At 46.7% G+C, this 20,300-nt stretch overlaps 1 protein-coding gene across 1 annotated transcript in view; it reads left to right on the top strand.

The window, feature by feature from the left end:
- Nucleotides 1-2,472: 2,472 nt before the first annotated feature.
- The window catches only part of Gycalpha99b (guanylate cyclase 1 soluble subunit alpha 2), a 37,916-nt gene continuing 20,088 nt past the window's right edge, over nucleotides 2,473-20,300 (top strand). Inside the window, exon 1 of the mRNA XM_076910833.1 lies at nucleotides 2,473-2,613. Coding sequence (XP_076766948.1) covers nucleotides 2,473-2,613 — 141 coding nt within the window. The remainder of the gene's footprint in view (nucleotides 2,614-20,300) is intronic.

Raw genomic sequence — 20,300 nt, 5'->3', positions numbered from 1 at the left:
TCTTGCATATTCTTATTCATCCCTCGAGTATATACGTATAGATATATGTCTACGGGCGCAGGGACATGTACGTGGGCTTATTCGTTGGTGGAAAACAATTAGGGGATCGCGTCTTTGGATAACGCTGAAATAGCGGGCTGAATATTAAAGACGGAACAAGAACTTCGTCCTTATCCTGATTACACAAATGACGCAGAATGGACTGAATATAAGCTGTTTTAAGAACAATGCCTGCTGGCGGAGTACTTTCGTGAAATGTGACGAAAGCTTAACTTCGTTCCTTCTCTGTCTGAGCGAAATACCAATTTAACATCTACGACGAGTAACATGTACCTCGTGCTGCGTTCTCTTTCCAGGGCACGTATCAAAGATGTTAATGAACAAGTAATTGCAGTGTCAAAGGGCGTCGGGGAAATATGCAGCTACCTTCCGATACACCGAGAGATCATTTTATATAAAATCCCCATCTCTCTCTGCAGTTCGAGCGATAAATATTTTCAACGCAATCGTATTTCGAATACAAGAGGACGAGAAATACCGTTCGTACGGTATTGTGTCTCTAATTAAAAATGATCGCGAGACAATCCGCTATTTTATTACATTCGTCGCGCAGAGGATCGCCAGCAATTTGCATTCAAAAATTGAATTCCTTGCTCAGCAGTAAAACCTCCCATTCACGCTGCGCTCTATCAGATTACGGGATTAAGCAGCTTCCCTTTAAAACCGGCGCTGCGAACGCCCCGGCCTGACTACAATTCCAAACAAAATTTGTCCCAATCCCGAATCCCTCCTTAACCGGCTGACCGATAAATTCACCCGCAGCCTCGAACCGTTCGTCAGAGTTCATCCGATCGTCGTTAACAAAGTTCCTGCGAAAGAGGGGGATGAAACACCGAGAAGCTCGCCGGTACGCGTGCAAACGGAGTCCTGGTTGGCGTGCACACGAGGCTGCGGTGAGTGTAGGGTGAACGTGACCAGGCCAAATACCATCGACAGCTGACTGGTGGCTGTCAATCGGCTGTGGTTCGCGTCGTCGAAACGGGGCCACGAAAAGAGTCGAGCGCGAGGATGAGGCCTCCGCGAGAATTGCAGGCGAAACAACGCGAGCAGAAGGGATCGAGAGATACCCGGAACGACGAGGCGGACGAACGGACAGACAGACGGATAGACAAGCAGGCTGGCAGGAAGGCAGGCAAGTAGGGCAGAGCGAGCAGGTTTTCGTTCGCGGTTGAAAGAGCTGCCAGTAGAGAGAAAAAGCCTCTTTCACCCTTTCTCTGTCAGTCTCGCGCCCTCGTTCTCTGTCGGCAGGTCGAGAGGGGCTGGAAAATCGCGCATGCGTTCCCACCACCGTCCGCGCCCCGACACTCCTCGCAAGCCCGCGTCCCGATGGTTCGCCCCGCCATCTGGTTCACCGCCACCCCGTGCCGCCCCTCACTTCAGAGATAGAGCCGCTCGACGCTGCTGGTTGCGCCTCGGTCAATCCGTGACTAGTATGGCGCTACGCGCTCCGACACGCCACCGTACATAGAGCGTGCTTGCCAATCGACGGAAGCTCGTGCATCGCCGGTTAAGCTTTCGAAGGATACGGGGTGACGCGCGCGACTCGCATCGCACGGTGAATCGTAGCCCGTGCTCGCTGGGCTGGTGAACAAGCGCGTGACGTTCACGTAAAGTGAAACGAGGGAAGAGACCGCGATTATTTGTTATTTTCAAAGTGTGCACTCTGCCGTCCCTGTCAGTCGTGGGTAGGAGGGTAAAATAATAAAAGAGAGAGAGAAAGAGAGAGAGAGAGAGGGAGAAGAAGAAGGAGGCACGCGTACGTACTGACGGCTAGAGCAGAAGGGGATGCGAATGACCGGTTAGGGGTTGCTAGCATGTAACCGCGTGCACCGCCGTTGATCCGGTGAACGAGATCGCAGAGGACGCCGGGTGGTAAGTGTTGATTGCGTTGCGGTGGAACACGGACTTCGATAAGCGCGCGGCAGCAGCCAGTAATAAGTGAAATGATAGCGTCGTTAACCGCGGCCTGGTGCACGAGGCCGGACGGCAGCCGCGGCATGTGTCTGGCCTGGCGCGGATTCTAGAGCAACGATGCGAGCTGATTGGCCGACATGACGAGCAGACAGGGCAGAGAGGAGCAAACGTTGGACGCGCGCGTTACACCGTTCAAACGAGCCGGAGGGTTAGAAAAAAATTAACAAGGCGGAATTAACTGTGGTGAAAGAGGTAAAAAACGAGAAGAAAAAAGTAGAAAGAGAGAGAGAGAGAGAGAGAGAGGGAAGCAGACTAAGGGGTGAAGCTGGTATCATCCACCGAACAGCTGATCGCTGATAAACATGACTGTCCCGTGCAACGTGATCTCGCGTGCTTAATGCACCCTTACGTACGAACCATCCTCACCGTGCAACAACGTTCTAACTGATAGAACCGAATCGCTGACGGCGATCCGTTCACGGTTCACAGACAAACAACATGGCATGTCCTTTCGCCGACCTGGACCGTTACAACGGTGCCAAGTCCAGACAGTCGTCGTTCCGAGAGGAGGACCCGGACACGCAGACGTTGAACCTGAATCACCTGAGGGCCGCCCTGCTCCTGCTGACGAATCCATCGGTATTGTACACGTATTCCTATTTTACGCGCCTTTTCTCTTTCATGGCTTATCATTGAAAACTGACGGCGGGTTTGAGATCGGTTGAAATTTTTCTCGCACGCGACATCGAGGCGTGAAAAAATCCAAAGATCGTTCTTTTCGGTAGTCCAGAAACGGAGAAACCGGATTGTGTGGAAGTTAGAGATATGAGACGGAGGGGGGGGGGAGGGGTTGAAGTTTCATCTGCGATGGACGAGGACAGAGGGATGGGAATTTATGCGACTTCCCTCTCGACGAGTTTGTCGTCTCGCGATCAATTTTTCATAAAACTCGGGAATTCAATTTTCTCCGGCTCCTTTTCTTCGTTTCCCGGCACCGCGAGCAATTATTGCATCGGGGACGCGCGATCTGGCCAGCAAAGGGTATAATAAAGTGGTACGAAGGGTGGTTGTAAGGTGTAGGTATGTGATTTGTAGAGTGATAGAATTCGTTGATTGGAATGAAGAATTCTTCAGGAATTTTCGCGTGGGTGCAGAGAGGGACCTTTCGTCCTTGTTTTGGTAATACGAATTTGAGACCATTCTCGGAAAATATGAAATATTTAGGACTGCGTTCGAGTTCCTCGAAATCCATGGTAATTGGAAATTCACGTAATGGAGTACCTGATCTTCGCAGAAAACGTGTACTTTATAAGAATATCAATTGTTTAAATTAAACGGTACAGTTGAAGCTGTGATACTTTCAAAACTTGTTGTACTTCTGCTTGGGGAGAGTTATATTTATCAACAGACAGCCAATTAGTCTCTACTTTAAAAGAAAAATGAAACCGGATTTCAAATGGCTCTCTTGGCGTATATTTCAAGGGTTGCTATTACTCGCCAGGGTAGTTTCGTATTATATCTTTTTAACTCTGGATCTATTACCACCAGCTTTCCATTTTTTGTCACTCGAAATAAGGGTATATTATCCCAAAACTTTTGTAGAGGTATAACACGTTTAAACACAGTTGAACAGCTGATGTCACCATTATCCTTGACTCGTATCACTTTGTCTTATATTTCATCGTATAGATCCTACGTAAATGAAACTTTCGGTTTAATCAGTTCTCCCAAAAATGTACGTAGCTTAAAGAGAAATTATACAAAAATATTCGTAGCATTCTACATTCGATAATTAACTGTTGAATGAAATTCCTGTTTACGATTTATTCGTGCAAACATTGCTGATACTTGTGCTGAATTAAAGTAATCGTTTCACGAAAATCCTCTTAAAGCTGGCATGTTCAATTCCAATTATTCAATCATTTTTTCACCGTTTTGTACGAAACGAAAACACTTTATTTTATATTAAGGTAAGGCAAAGGGTAACGCGATCTTTATCTTCTTCCTAGCGACAATAAGCCTTCTTGGTCTTATATTCTATGAAGGTAGACTTCCTTCGTCTGCTCTTTTTCTGGCAATATCCTCCCTCGGTATTTCTTTGTATGGTACTTTATTCCCCTATCGTCGCAAAAGAATTCCGTAGGGTTACCGTTAACTGCCGAACAGTAAAATGGAAAAAAAGGCGAGACGCAGGACCGCCAAAGAAGCAATGGTCCTGGCTGTCCAATACATTTAATCTTTGCTATGCTCGTACTCCAGTAACGTATTTCCATAATAGAGCTGCTGGCGGTCACAAATGGTCCAAGCTGAGCAGTACATTTCCCTTTTTACCTATTTGCTGCAATTGCAACTTATGGTTTGCGTATCTATCTACACTAGAGCTTTCGATGGTCAAGATTCTGGGATAGACGAACACCTCATGGGTGAGATTTCCGGCTGTTTGGTATCTCGCAAGTGTGATCCTCGGATATCTGTGCATCTTCCTGATGATATCCTTTGTTATCCGGGTATCTCACGGTTGATACCCCTAAGGTTGTTTGGGCATTTCATGCGAAACCTCGGCGTACCTGAACTTGCTAGGTTCGTAACTAGATATTCATGGTTACCTGCGCATCTTACTCCATTACCTGGCAAAATTACCGAAGTATCCTACAGGTGACATTCCTGGGTAGCCAAATATCTCACGAACGAAATAGTCGGGTAGCCTAGAAATATCGAAGGAGCCAGATATTTTCCGGCTACCCGGTTAGACTACCCGAGGCACTCGATCGTCTCGAAATACTCCAAAGTTTACGGCTCGAGGGTGAACCGTACGCTAGAGTATCTCCAAACACTCGACTATCCCAAGTAGTCGAACCAAGTGGCTGCCTATCTGAGAATTTTTTATTATCCAAATAACTCGGAGGGATTTCGACTTCTCCGAAAGTGTCGCGTCGTTTCGAGGCGTCATGAAAAATTGAGGATTCCCACGGTAGATAACGCATCTCAGCCGAAGGAAACAGTACGAAGATTGCGCGACGCTGGCAGTGCCACGCAGGAGGTGATCTTCAGACGGATCAGAGCCGTGTCTGGGCTGCGTGGAAGTACGGAAATACGCGCGTTCAAAGATAGAACTGTCAGCGAGACTCGTAGGTGTGTGGCTTATTTCAGCCAGCTACGGAGACAAAGCTGTCCTCTGGCGAAAAGCCTGCAGTGTCTGCGGATACTATAACCGTTTCGTTATTAAACGCGATAACATCGTCGAGATCGTTCCCGGGGAAATACGAGCGACGCTCCGCGTGTAATACAAATTAGAATTCTTCCTCGTCGGGAATTGGGTCGGAAATGTGCAATAAACGTGTACGGCGAGCCCTTCCTGTTTCGCCACTGGCCACGGGAGAGGAGATAAAAAAAAAAGGGGTGGGTACGGGTGAAAACGCCGGCGAGGTTTCATCGCCGCGCGACGAAACCCTGGCGTCGATTAATAGCGGTTGACGTTTACGATAACACTCGGAGAAATCTTTTCGCGTCGCGGCGAAAAACCGGCGCCGCCGTTTCCACTGTGCGTTCATCAACGCTGGAATGATCGACGAATGAGCACGGTTTCGACGAGTCTCTCAGGTATCCGCGGCCCGCGAAACGATACCAGCTGAATTATTCCTGGGGCGGTTTTAATTCGAATATTAATGGAGTTTCATTGATGCACGGCTGATTTGCGATATCATTTATCGGTTATATTCATTTTAGCGTATTTTAATACGCGTCCAGAGGAAAAACGCCGGCGACGCGCTATTGGGAATATTTTTTTTAATACGTATCGCGCTCCAATTTCCATAATAGTTCCAATTTTCGACGGCAATACGATCGTCGAAATCGTTCGTGCTCGACTTGTTTTAGCCGGCTGTATAATACCGCGCAAAGACACGATTGACAAAGCGCTCAATACTCCAGCGATACAATAAATATTCCCGGTTCCATGCGTTCGAAGATCGACAAGCTTTCACCGGGGACATCGCTCAAACTGGAACGGGCTCGACCCTCGCAATAAGAACGCGGAAGAAGAAAAAAAAAAGAGAGAGAGAACCATCCCCGTTCGAGCAGAGCCGACGCGTTTTTCCCTCCCCTGTCCTTGTCACGGAACAGCCATTAGTCTCAGGCGCATCAATTGAGGAGGATCGATCCGTCGCCGACGGAGGAAATCTCGAATAATGCTGCAACATTTAACATTCGCGTAACGATCCCCGTTTCAGCCTCTCGCCTCTGCTTTGCCGCGTAAAGAACGAGAGAGAGACGGCGAGCGAATAATGCCAGCTAGCGCGTAATATGAATTTCAAATCAGAGGAGTCCCGTTCGCTAAAATCGCGCACACATCGCCCGATACGTTTCACGCTACAACCACTTAATACGAATTTGATACCCGGAACTTCGTCCGTCCCAGATTTCCATATCGAGTGCCCGACGAGCTTTCATCAACCGGCCATCAGAAATTCATACCCCTTCGATTCGTTTCTGTTACCTGTTTGTACACTTCGAGGTTGCGTGTCGCGTCGTTTTTTAAATATCTGCGGGTTTTGACAAATTATTTCACTGTCTGAATATGTAGTTCTTGTAACGAGTCACGTCGCATCGCAACGTCACTTTCTTGAGCTTGTAAAACCACCGCGTCGCGCGCGATGTCCGGATGCAACAGAAAAATGATGCATCGGACAACGAACGTGTTAAGTTGTCACTCGTTCCTCCGAAAGCTACATTGCATGATATTGTAATGGAACGCTCTATTCGATGGACGATGTTCCGTCGAGGAACGCAAGACCATGCGTGACCTGAGTATTATTTTCGCTTCCTCACTGTCGTCTGTGGATTACTTTCGATATATCAAGAGCTCGGCACTCTATGGCTCTTGGTTTTATCATCCGATATTCTGTCAAGTCCAAAAGCCGACTCATTCTTGATATATTAAAGTCGGTTCAGAGTCTATCTTACTTAGAATTTGTATATCGCGTTCGGAATCCTTCGCGAGAGAACTTTATTTGCGAATTTCTTCAGGGGTTGCGACTCGTGACTCTCAAGACGTGTCTCCTACGACACGAATTAGTCACGGTTTGTTTCAATGTCGTTTTATTGCTCGAGATAGTTAACGAATCGTTTCTAACTGAAATAACTTTACTTTTTTGCAAACGTGTCGGATAACTTAAATCGATCAAGCAACCGTGTACGAACACGTTGCTTTCGAGCGCGTTCCTGGAATGGGATTCACGTTTTCAAGTTGTTATGTAAATGCGTGTATAAAAGAAGGAGTGCGGGATCACTAAGCTGAATACGATTGCCGCTCGCTCGTGTACTCAACGATTTAAACGGCGAAATAGATTGTGGCAAGAGCCATTTTTAATTGAATTCGGTTATCTTCAATTCAACACGTTCCATTTCCGTTTTCTTTTTCTTTCTCAATTCCTCGTTTTTTTATTCCGTTATTGAGAGGTACTTGAAAAATAATCACGACCGCCAGGCGATAATTATATCGGACGCACCGAAACTCTTAATTAACGTAAGTTCCGTACGCTGCTACTGAATTTCATATCTTTCACCCGTTAAAAGTTTGCGACTGCGGAACTTGCATCAACAAACTAGTAGCGACTAAACTGGTAGTAACTCGGGGAAACAACTTGGCGAACAAAATTTGAACGCCCAATGAAGCCTCGTCCAAGAAAACGTTCAACCAAGAATGTAACTAAATTACACGTAACAATTTCCATTCTACCGGAAATTAGTCGCGAGAAGTAAAAATGAGCAACGAAGGATTAGTTGAGCTCTCCTTTCACCGCTCGTAAGAAACTGCATCGATTCACGATACCCGCGATTTATTCACCCTCCTCAGAGAGCATTTAGTAACAGTTAACAGGTCGCGATTAATCGATTCGATTTTTGCGCGGGCCAAAGAACCATTCGTTAACCAACAGGCAATTAATATCGCAGAGATCAAAGGAAACGGAATTGGAACGGTTAAAGCGATAACTTGATCAAGAAACGAGCAACGCTAGTGACGGAACAATCAGTAAGAAAGCAACGTCTCTCGCGTATTCCCACTTCGTTTCGAGCTTTGCGCGTTCCGCGAGACACTCGACGAGAATTCGCTCGAACACGATCAGGTTGAAAGAAATCCGATCGCAGGAAACGAGAGTGATTGCCGTTTAACGACAATTCATAGGCGTAACCTGTTGAGTCGAGCGACGCTTCACCGGCATAAACATTCTTCGGAATCGCGAAACGGCCTGGGCCGACGCGGCTCGCGATTTTCGACGCTTGTTTTCAGATATCCTTTCCTCTCAAAGTGAAATGGCTCGGCGCAGTGTTGTTTAATCGAATGGATAATGCAGCTTTGTGCAACGCTACGTGGCTACGGCCGTTCTCAGTAGAAACGCGGCTACCAAGTAACCGGCAGCGCGGCTTCGAATCGATGTGCATCGTAATTGCAGCGTGATTTCACGGAAACGTGGTCATTAGTCTGCTGTTGGTTCGTTCGCGTTTCGTTCGGTCAGTTCTGTATGCGTAACGGAAACAGCGTCTACGTGTAAGCGCTGGTCGTCGGTGAAAAATCACATCGCTGAACGGGAGAATTTTATTTTTCACTCGAACAATATCTACTGGCATCGAAATACCATAAAATGTACAGTTTTCCCGTAGAAAAATTTTCTGACAGCTCTGCTGATGGCTGAGGCTAAAGACGAAATTATTGTATAATAAATAGAATGCAGTTCCGTGCCACGAGTTTCTGGCTTCGCTAACTGCGAATTAAACGACGCGACGTGAAGTCAACTGGTGAGAATTGATACCAATGACACTTTCCGGAGGGTGACCGCACGCGGGCAGTGTTCAAAAGCAAACACCCGTGGATCGAGCGCCCAACCATCGCCGCGAAAGAACAAGCTGAGCTTTAATTCGAGCCAGGGGCTGAACAGCAGCCGTGGTTTTTAATCACACGGAGTAAGCAATCTCTGACAACAAAGATCCACGCGTTGTTGATCGGCTCCGAGGTATAGAACGATTCGCGTTGCGTCGAGCTAGTTATTAAATCTTTGACGAGGAAGATCGATTAAGTTTACTTTGCGGAACATTACGTATACGGACGGCTCTTTATGTAGAAAGTGGAATAATAGAACTGTTACTTCGATCAAACTGCTTGTTAATTATGTATGTCGGAAGCAGACGACTTGCAAAAAGCTCGTCGTGGCGAGTCGAAGCTCGATCGGTACTCCGATCGACAAAAACTGTGGAACATTCAACGTGGAGTGAAGATCGAGGAGGAATCTTATTTCTGAAAATAACAGGGAAGGCAAAGTCAGCCACTCGAATTACTGTGTAAATATTCGATTTCTTGTTTATCGGGAAGAGGGTTCGCAAATTGGGCTACCCGTTCGATCGATAGATTCCTTTAGCTTCCCTAAAAGCATCGCGTTCGAAAATGAATCGCTTCTGAAATCGTCATTTAAAACCGCGTACCCGTGCGCGTGTGTTTAAACTAAGTGAAATTTCAAAGGGAAGCAGCGGAAGATAATTTCAGTGGAACCCGCACCGGTTCAGCTTTCACGCGAAGAGCAATTCGAACTGGAACGATTGTGCTGTTGCATTTTGCGCTTCCCGCAACGCCCTCCCTCGCAACGGTCTCTTTAAACTCTCGCGCGGAAAAACTCTTCATGTTTCCTCTGTTCAGTGCTGTCGCTATACGTACAGCACTCGCAACGCACTGACCAACCCTCGAAAACGCTCACCCTACAATGTGCGAATACACGCGCACCCGTCGCGCAGCGACCACTCATTCGATCCGAAGTGCACACATCCCTCGAAACCTTATTTTCTAAACGATTCAGTCACAGTTGCCGTTCGAAAACCTTCTCGCGTCTAGATCAATGGCTGATCTTTCACACGTAAACCAACAAAGCCCTCTTTCACTTTATACGCGACTGCCAATGTATGCTATTTAAATATATCTTACGCGATTAACGATATACGATATTTATACAACATTGGCGACGATCGTTTTGCTAAGAAAGTTCTGGAGAACACTGTAGATACGTAGATCGCACGGACGGAAAAGAAAATTTCTCGTTCTTGGCAGCAATTCACGTAGAAATAACACCGCGGAAGGAGAGGATTGCGCGTATCTGTAGATCACGATGAATTTATTTTCTTTGTAACAATTCTTCGAGAGCTGCGCGCGCGTGTGTGTGTATGTGTATGTGTACAAATGGAGGATTATCGAGCGTTTTTAAAGAGGAACGTCGGAGTGGGGTTTTGCTTCGACCGAAAAGGGTCGAGAGCAATTAACGTAGGAAGTGCCGCGGTCGGCGAGATATTATTTTTGCGCTCACCCCGGGGGTTCCACTTTTAATTTCATCGCGCCAGAAAACGCGGTATTCTTCGCCGGTTTGCCCGTTTAATTCGCCGGATTTACGGCGCGTTAATTCAATCAGAGGGCCCTGGCCTTCCGTCGGAAGAAATTACGACGACGCGTGGACGTCGCGCACCGCCGCCTGAAACCGAACCCTTCCTTCTTCAGCGTCACATTTTTCATTTGGCCCAAGTTTTTCGGCCCCGAAACCAGCCGCGATTGCCCCGCCGTCCGACGTCGTTCTAACGAGAAAATATTAAGTCCGCGGTGAAGTTTTATGGCTTTCTTTGTACCTTTGTCTTGCCGATAATAAAGGGAAAGGATTTAAGTCGGAGCACCCGACCTCTCCGTTTTTGCGGCTCAACTCCGCGGCACGAAGAACGGAAAAGGAAAGGAAAAAAAGGAGAGAGACGAAATCTTGAACAATTTAATGCGGCTGGTATGGTTTCATTGTACCATTTCTTTTGTACGTCGGAAAGAAGATTAATGCTTATGCAGGTTTAACGAGCGTTCTCGAGCGAAGGGATGCTTGAAAAATGAATCGAATCGTGCGTTGTATTTTTACAATATCCTGCTCCCTGGGATAGGGGATCCTACTTAGGAATTATCATGCGCAAGACTTTCAAGGGAGCGGACGTTTCAACCTAAGTGCTGGTCTAGACAAATTTTTCAAAATTCCACGTCTCTACGCGGAAATAACGAACGCGCGGACGGGGCGCAAAGCTCGGCGAAAAAAGAATCTACAATTCCGTGTTCAGCCACCTTTGTTGAAAAACATACGAAATAAAAAATCAACGGAACATCAAAACCAACACCCGTTCGTATTTCATACAGAGCATTTATACCGCGTTCGTGCCGGAATGTGCTTTTACAATTACACTCGTATCGCGCAAGGGTCCGCGGTGTAGTTTTTCATATTTCATTATTTCAACCGCAAGGCGAAAAGAAGAATGGCGAAAGGGAAGGATACACTAGCTACGTCGTGTGTTATACGACTCCAACGGGAGTAAGATGCGTGAAAAATTAACGAAAACCAGCGAATGCACGCGTTATTCTCAGGTAAAATGCGACGCGAGGGAAACAGGAAACGAATAATTCGGTTGGTTCACGGAAAACTCTGTTACCTGGCTAATTTCATGGGAAAGAGGAAACAATTCGTTTCTTCCTTTTACATTAAAGGGAAGCTCATCAACTATCGAACTATAAATAGATTACAACTAATTATAGCCCACGATTAATGGGAGGGTATCAATTTTTCAGCTGCTGTCGTTCATCGCGTTTTCTTTTGTGCAAGTTGCAGGATCGGCTCGTAAACGGGAATTAAGAGGATTAAGCGGTCTAATCCACGAAAACGCGGCAAATTAAACCGAGTAGCTTTTACATTGCCCACTTAAGTCTCCCGGGGTACGAGGGTTCGCTTCGTCCGATCGCACAATCGCAAATGGCCGCCGGATGCAAATGCAATCGGAAAAGACGCTGCTTCCCCATCTCGTTCCCCATCGCTGCTTAAACGATCCAACGAAATTCCGTACGAGCGATGTTAATACAAAGAAATCCATTGAAGTATTTCAACGCGAAGGTTTTCCATTACTTAAGTTTTCGCGAGGGTATATTTCAAGTACGGTGGGCTTTTATGATGGTAATGAAGTTTAAAGGTTTTTATACGGGCTACCCCTATAGTCGCTAAACTTTACGAGAACGCTTTATAAATGGAAGTAGTTTAGTATAAAGATGGACGCGCAGTGTCCTCGAAAGATAATTTAACACCAACATGCGAGCTCTGACAACTTAATTGCACGTTTTACCGATACGGAGCATGGCTGCGTGTACACGGGTATATCGTTTTCATTATTTTCGAGTGAGAAATTTATTTCCAAAGTGCATCCTACGCACGTATCACGGAATAACCTACATTGTACGAACGGTCGAGGCAGTGCTGTCCAAACTAAGCTCCAAGCTTACGAAGCTGACCCTACTCTACGCTGGTTATCCTACTGTAGGGCGGTGGGTGACGCAGCGTTATAAGTGAGAAGTATGTGCTGGAGAACATGATTACTTACCGCGGGGATGTGTTCGTGGCTTAGAAGGAGGCACCCTGGGGTCTCCACCTGTGGACAACAGTGACATAAGATGTAACGTGTAATGCGCGTGTAACGAAATATACGGGTCTCGCTAGTCTACAACAAGAACAAAGTCCGTACTAAAGCAATATTTCGCAGGAAACAGGACCATCGTGGAAGTGTTCAGCAACGAAAGCAGAAGAGATTCATAGAGATACATAAGAATACGAGTTTCGTAGGTAAAGTTTGCGCAACGCGTGTATTGAAGTCTCGATAAACACCCGAATATGCAGTAATTGTATTTTAATACATTGGCGATGCAGTTAGTGGCACAATCGGCTATGAATTGTTCAGCAACTCGTAGAACCGTAGCTGCAGCGCTCCTTTGGGACGGATCGTTGTAGCTCCGAGTAGCGGCGCACAGTTGATTATCTAAATGGACGATTGATTATCGCGTCAAAAGATAGCAGCGCACGAACTGTTCGGGAATTAACATTTAACGAACATTGAGCTGTTTCGAGCGCACGACTTTGAGAAGTCTACAGCGAGCGAACCAGATTATCTAAACATGTTTCGATTCTGATTCACGACTGCGATTCAAAACGTGACATCTCATAACGCCTACTTGTTTGAATAGTGAACGAAGCTTCTTGAGATTCACCAGGGATTAATAATACAGTGGACTAGCTGGATTACGCGAACTAATCTGGACGCGCAAAGGGGATTTCGTAACCCGAATTTTCTGAGTAATCGAAGAATTAATTTAATAATCGAGCAAACAGTGACAACCCGCGTGAATGCAAGAATATTAATCATCCGTACAGCTTTCGGATCGAAAGAAAACAATGGTTACTCCACAAAATATCCGAACAAGAGTAATCTATCGTATATCCCGTGAAAAACAGAGGGCAGAATAGCAGACAAACTGACGCAGCAAAAATCGTGGCCCGTTTATATCCCCTGTTGTCGCTGTCCGCGAATTAAACCGACGGATTTGCAGTCAGAATTTTGTTTGCTTGTGACAACAAAGTTTGAATTAATAACGCTAGTAATTGCTGCGCATGTAGAATTCAATTCGCGTCAGTTAGAAGCATAAGGAACTACGTATCGTAGATGGATTAGAGCGTACGAATTAAAAAGTCGCTAGTTAATGGACTTCTAAAAGGTTTGAATCTACCATGTAGATCAAAGTTCGATTACACTTGAAAGTATCGCTTACAAAGGGTTCGAATCACCCTCGCCTAGACTCAAGCCCACTTAAACCTATTGCTCCGTCTTTTTGGAATATCCACGAAATATAGCCAAAACAACGTTATCCGCTCGCATTGATACACTTGACCTGTCTCTAGCTGGTTTCAACCTGTGCGTACGAACAGTATCGGATGACCAATCGCTTCTGTCGATTCTCAGTCCAATTCGATGCGTGCATATTTCCACGAGATTCCTTAAATACGACGCTTTTAATAAATAACCTTTAACCCTGGCGACGTCTATTTTTCGCGGTCCGTCCATACGAGGTGCCAATGGAAAATGCACGATCGATACAACCCTCGTCTCTCTCTTCCTCGCAGCGTTCACGGTGAACTATTGCGAACCCATGGCGAGCCTACGGAAACGTTCGTGATCGATTCGATGTTACGGGAGCCACGAAGGAACCGGCAACCGTGGTTGATATTCAAATGCGCCTGTGAATACGCGGCCCTGCCGACTGGATTAAAAGGATTCGAGGTCTCGAACCGTGTTTACAATAACGAGAATAAATATTTAGTTAGGGAAGAGGCGAGGGAAAATGAAAATCGCTGTACCAGAGGATTTCGCGGGGAAGCGAACCCTTCTCGCCGGGTCGACGAATAAACGAGTGTCGCTCGTGTTCGAGGAGGGAACTGACTAATCTTTAATTATTTCAGAGATATTGGAAGACGCGTGGTATAATTAAAATCGATCACGATTTCATTAAAACGCAGGTAACGAAGCAATTTTCGTCGGCTACCAGCGGAGGATCGGAATTTTTAATCTCACATTCGAATTCACGGGGAAATAAATATTTGCCCAATAAATTGATAATTATTTATTCGTTTCACCGGCGAACTCTTGTTGGCGGTGTTTACACGTCAAACAACGATACATACGTAGGTACACGCGTTCCTCTCGGTTCCGCAATCAATCGCTTCTTCGGCGATTTATTCGAACGTCCCTGCCGCTCGAATCGTTTCATCCGAAAAATCATATGAATAATGCACGTATGTAGATTCCATCCGAAAATTGATTTCGTTCGAAAGTTTTTTTACACGACGCACGATCGTTGCATGGAAATCGACCCCTTCGATGCGCGTATCTCTCAGCTGCTGCCCTGAAAGATACTAAAATCAGCTTAGCGAGCCCGCTGCCGCGAACTAGTGACGGCATCTTGAATTTTTCTCGTCGACAACGTCGTAACGAATTTCACGATGCCGCGATGCACTTGAAACTCGAATACCCTCGTTCGTCGCGTCGTGTTCCTTGTAAACAACGTTTCATCGTTTCTCGTCGACGAGCTGGCGGTTTCGTATTGTCCCGACGTTCCGTTCGTATCGCGCCGTCATCGTTAACTTCCATCCGCCTCGCGCGATCCTCGTCGGGGCCGTTTCACGGCGATACTTATTCATTTTATTTCTTCCACGATTCCGTGCGCAACCCCGTCCGCTACTTATCGTCTCTCCCACTCGCTTCCGTACGATTAATCCCCGCGGAATAGGGACGGAAACTCCCTCGAACGTACGACATTTCGAATCGCGACACGCTCATAATCCTCTCGACATCCGCTTCCACCGACATTCGTACGCGAAGGGCTGCGTCGGGCAGAGATACAAGTTTTATTGAGTCGCGGAGCGCAAGCTGCATTTTCAACGAGCAACGAACCGAATGCACGGACCCGCATGTACGAGGTGGCACACGTGAATGGTTATACGGGATGTAAATGTACTTTCTCGTTGTTCACTGATGTATCGGTTTGTTCGCCACGAAAATGTCGGGGTTAGAAATATTTTTTGAAGTAAAAAGAACGAACGTACAAAGTTGAGTATTTAGAACGATTACAGTCTCGCGGAAGTACCCGTTATGTTTGCGAGAGAAGACACTGACGAGGACGCGAGAAATAATTCCACGAGGATTTATACAGCGGGGCTAACAAAACGACAATCCCAGTCCTCGCAGTGTTCTTACGCACTTTTGCTCGGCAACAACGGGACGCTTATTCACGGAGACGAGTAATCCGTAAAGTTTCAGCGTTACACCGTTCTGAGAGGCATTGTTTCCATTTTTCGCCTGTTTCGCTCTGAAACTTTGTATCTTGAAAAGTTTAGCACTTTATCGTTGGCCGTTTCACTTCGCGCGTACATCCATCGCCGATTGTGAGGAATTTTTACGTGAAGAATGGGACGAAGAATAATATCTGTATTGTTACCCTACGATAGCGTGCTATTTATGCCAGATTAACTCTCTTCTTGGATGTTATTATATTCCACGTTACTTCGTTAAATTACATTCCCCTTTTTCTGCTTGGTTCCTCCGCTTTTGTAAAGGAACACGCGTAAAATTAATAAGAAACTAAAGGATTAAGTGAAACCAGTAACGAAAAGTGAAAAATATATAGCTCGAGGAAGGAGGAAAGTTGAAAAGAATTTAATAACACCACGTAATGGTCCCACAAAGGAACATTCATTTTACCTTAATCGAAAAATTGTTTCAACCTATGCGCTTACATTTTCCAGGTAAAATAAGAGATTCCGAACGCTTCCACGAAACACGGTACTTTAAAAGCCAGCCAATATACGCCTTTGGCCGCATTCTTCTGGCTGCGAAAAGAAACGCGAAGAAAGGGGCTGTATCTCGCTGCTTAACGATTCGCCCTCCACGTGTCCAAACTTGGAGGAAATAAATGTTGCGCGATCAGTTTCAACGCGGCGATAATTGCTCGAAACAGATGGCTATTTTATGCGCGCCCCTTGACGGTGTTACGCAAGTAAAGAAGCGACTCAATGTTGTCACCAGCGTCGTGTAAATAGATTCCGCCAGCTGCTTCGCGTTTCAGTGAAAACAAGATCGCCTGTCTTCGCCAACGAACAATATCTACTTGGAAACTCGAGTGGAAAAGCTTCTCAGGCGTACACGCGAATGCTCCAATATTACATTTTTGAATTTCGAACGTTCTATCGTTACACGCTCGCAGAGGCTACGATTTCTAACAAAAATTGTGTACCGTGTTGCCGGAAAGTGCAGCGGTTGAACGTAACGTTAAACGTCGAGCGTCGAAAAAACTGAAAGTTAAAAGCTAAATGGACCCGCGCACCCACCGTTTCGTGTTTTCGACATAATGGCCCTCACAGAAATTTCAAAACTGCGTCCCCCATCAGAATTCCGCATGGCCGCTTTATACGCTCCGCGGATTCCGATACTTCAGCGCAACGACTCGTTTCAGCCATTTTCATCTTCCATAAAGCAAGAACGTGGCAACAAGATCAACGGCATCTTACGGTTTCCGTGGCGGCTTCCGTTAGCGCGTATCGATTCGCTGGCGGGTAAAATCGGCGGAAAATCGACGGCTCGACCGATGGACCATCGCCTTATCGCATTCACCGTGGCTGTGCGCGACGGATCTCGTTATTTTTCGTACACTGCGGCTTCAATTGCGTTTATCCACGGAGACGCGCCCCGAGGCGGCGTTCCCGTTTCCATTTCGCGGCTGGAACACGCTTTCTTCCGTTGCGCCCCGTCCGTGTAATTCTCGTCGCCCGATCGCGCGTCATGAATCGGTTAATCGAACACGAACGATCGCGTGGACGATCGAGAGAAGAATTTCTAAGCCCATTCGAGCTTATCGTGCGCGGTTAGAAAACCGTTCCCGAAAGTGAGCGACGTTTCTTGCTCCTGCGGACGAAACTGGGCCAACGTTGACGCTGCGGTGTAACATTGGCAGGCACGGTTGTATCGTTCGATGCAAAAACACGAAACGCGGTGCCAGAAGTAAATTTGGACCGGAGTATCGTCGACCATTGATAAATGAAATTCTGTTTCGCGTGCGATGAAATTGTTTCGCAACTGTTCATGATATTAAACAAATTCATCAGGGATTCGAATACGGCAGAGGGTGGACGTGGATGGAAACTTTTACGAAAATTGTCCGGGTAACGCGATTTCCGCGTTGCGTTTTATTCATATCGCTGTTATTATCGTTCCTCCGATCAGGTGGGACTCGTGCGTCGGGGTCACCAGTCTTGAACGCGTTAATGCCAGGCGGATTATGAAAACGGTGGATGAGCTGTAAACGACTGGTCCAATTCCCGACTAATGGCATCGGTGTTTAATATGTACGAGCCATTTATTGCATTTCTTTCCCGCTTTTCCTCGCCCGCGCGCGTTATCGACGACGTACAAATTGCACAACATGGGAAATAATGATGTTTGCACCGAATCTGATTATCAGGAAACCGATATTATGGGTTACCATCGAAATAAATGAAAATCAGTGGATCGCATAACCGGTAGACAGGATATTTGTTAATTAGTATTCGACGCGCGCGCGTGTGTACATGTACAATTGGTGTTTGTGCAGTATGATCCATTTATTACGATCCTTCCGTTACGTACGATGAAATTTACACAGGAGCGGGAACCGTGGAAATGGAGGAAGAATTCGTCTCGCGTTAGACACTGCGCGAATGGGGAAAGAAAAATAGATTGGATAAATATGTATTATCCGACTCGACGTACGGGCGCGATCCCTTTCCATTCTAACGCTATCCTTTCGACCTGATTTCGTTCACGTCTCGTCGCTTTTTCAACCACTCGTATTCGAATCGCGCGGAACTACCCTTCGACGGATTTTGCCGTTTAAAAACCAGAACTCTCGATCGAATAAATCGTCCTGCATCTTCCTGAGAGGAATGCAATGTAAACGGACAGTGCAAATACTAAAATGCTCCAACTGCTTTATAGACAGCAAGAATACAAAACGAGGTGAAAAGCAATGAGCGAATAGACATGATTGAATTACGGATTATCCTTTATCGATGTGATCTCAGCGAAATCGTGTCTAAATCGTAAGAAGAAGTAGATCCTTCGGAAGGATAATTCGAGTAGAACGATTCGTTTCGCGTGTCTGGAGATAGGATCAGCCATCGCGCGCGTTCGCGCCTCGGGGAAGAGAGATCTCTGCGTTAAACCGTTCCTTTTAACCCCTGGTACGTATCTCCGCGGCGCGATTCAGCTCTAACGAACAACAAAGCACGCTCCCGCAACGGTTCGCCCGCTGGCAATTGTAATCCCCGTTGTTCTTCCATCGTTGCAAGCGGAGCGCGCGCGATCGCGCGGGAATTAACGTAGCTTTCGAACCCGCGTCTTCCGTTTCCATCCGCGGGGCAGGGCCGTTTCATTGTCGTGCCGCGCTCGCTGCGGAGGATTTCCAAGCGAGCGCTCGAACGATTGTGTACACTGCGTATATTAAAATTTCCGGCTTGATTATATCAATATTTGCACGGCGAACGCGGGGGATGAAATCTGAATGCGCGGGACCGGTACGCGAAACGATTTCGTTTAGAGAATGTTAATCCGCGGAGTCGCGTCGGGGATGAATTGTAAAATTCATCGCTCGCGCGCTCCGATATCCCATTCATTGCCGTTTCATTTCCCGATCTCGCTATAAGCGAGCCAATCTGTTTTCTCGTTTTTTGTCACCCTTCTCGTTCATCGAATTTAATATCCTCCCCGATCGCAGGTATTAACGCTCCCCTTGTTACGTACGCGACAATTTCTGGATTTGTTCGAACTTTCCGTACGGCCCCACATCGAACGCTTTGACGTGTCTTGAAATACGATCGACAATATCCTGATTGATACGTATAAAGCGACTTTTCTGTCGATTGAAACCGATGTTCCAGCTCTCTGCCACCTAATAATTGGTAAATGAAATTACCGCCTCGATTACTACCACGATTATCGGTTGACATTCGCGGGGAACGAAACAGCTTTCCGTGTGGCGACCTTTGACCCGCGCATAATGCCGTATACAGCGACGATTCGCGAACGCGTTTTCGCGAACGCGACTCCGTAAGTGCACGCGCGCGGAAAACTTGATTCCCGGCAATTTGACTAAGTAACGAAGTTCCGCGGGCCCTCCACGCCCCCGTCCATCCAATTCGTCGAAATGGAACGGAGTTCGGTCAATTTACGCCTCGTCCCCGGGCTCCGCGAAGTGTTTCTGTCTCTGCGCCAGTCACCGTCGGGACAATTAGTTTCGGGGCTGCCTGTCAGACCCTGTCCCCGCGTTCTACTATGACGTCCTCGTATTTTTCTACGCGCGACCCGAGTCGAGCGACGCGTTCGCCGACGGGAAATCAAATTCCGTCGAGGACGACTCGCGTCAAGTCGATACGAATCGCTCGAGAACTGCAGCTGTGCGTTCCGTGCTGTTTCCTTGCACCCCTATCGCACGGGAACCGAATGCGGAGGATTCGCATGCGCGTCGTCCCTTGACTCCTTTCGATTCGAATTTTCTATCCATCGAAAATATGATATTTACAAGGGAGAAATGAAAATGAATTACTCCGACGATTATGAAAGCGTTTATTAGAGACGGGATGTACAACGTTAGCCCGTGCACGAGTTGTCTTGCGATACGGTGAGAAGTTTCTTAATTAAGGTCAGCTATGTTGAGAACGTGTTCAGTTGTTCATCGTTCGTCTACGACTCTCTAACTTGTTTCGGTTGCGCGAAACTTTTTTCGTGAAACTTGCGCGAAATATGTCTGCTAACAGGATTACCAGAAATCTTCCCCTCGATTCTCTACGGGGGCTGGTCTTTCACTGAATTATTTAACGTACGCTTACGAGAATTCTTTTATTCCGACATTCTAATTGCGAGAAAGA

The sequence above is a fragment of the Xylocopa sonorina genome, chromosome 3, assembly GCF_050948175.1.
Source record: "Xylocopa sonorina isolate GNS202 chromosome 3, iyXylSono1_principal, whole genome shotgun sequence".
NCBI classification, from domain to species: Eukaryota; Metazoa; Arthropoda; class Insecta; order Hymenoptera; family Apidae; genus Xylocopa; species Xylocopa sonorina.
Note: the sequence above shows the minus strand (reverse complement) of the source record. Positions and strands in the feature narration are given on the sequence as shown.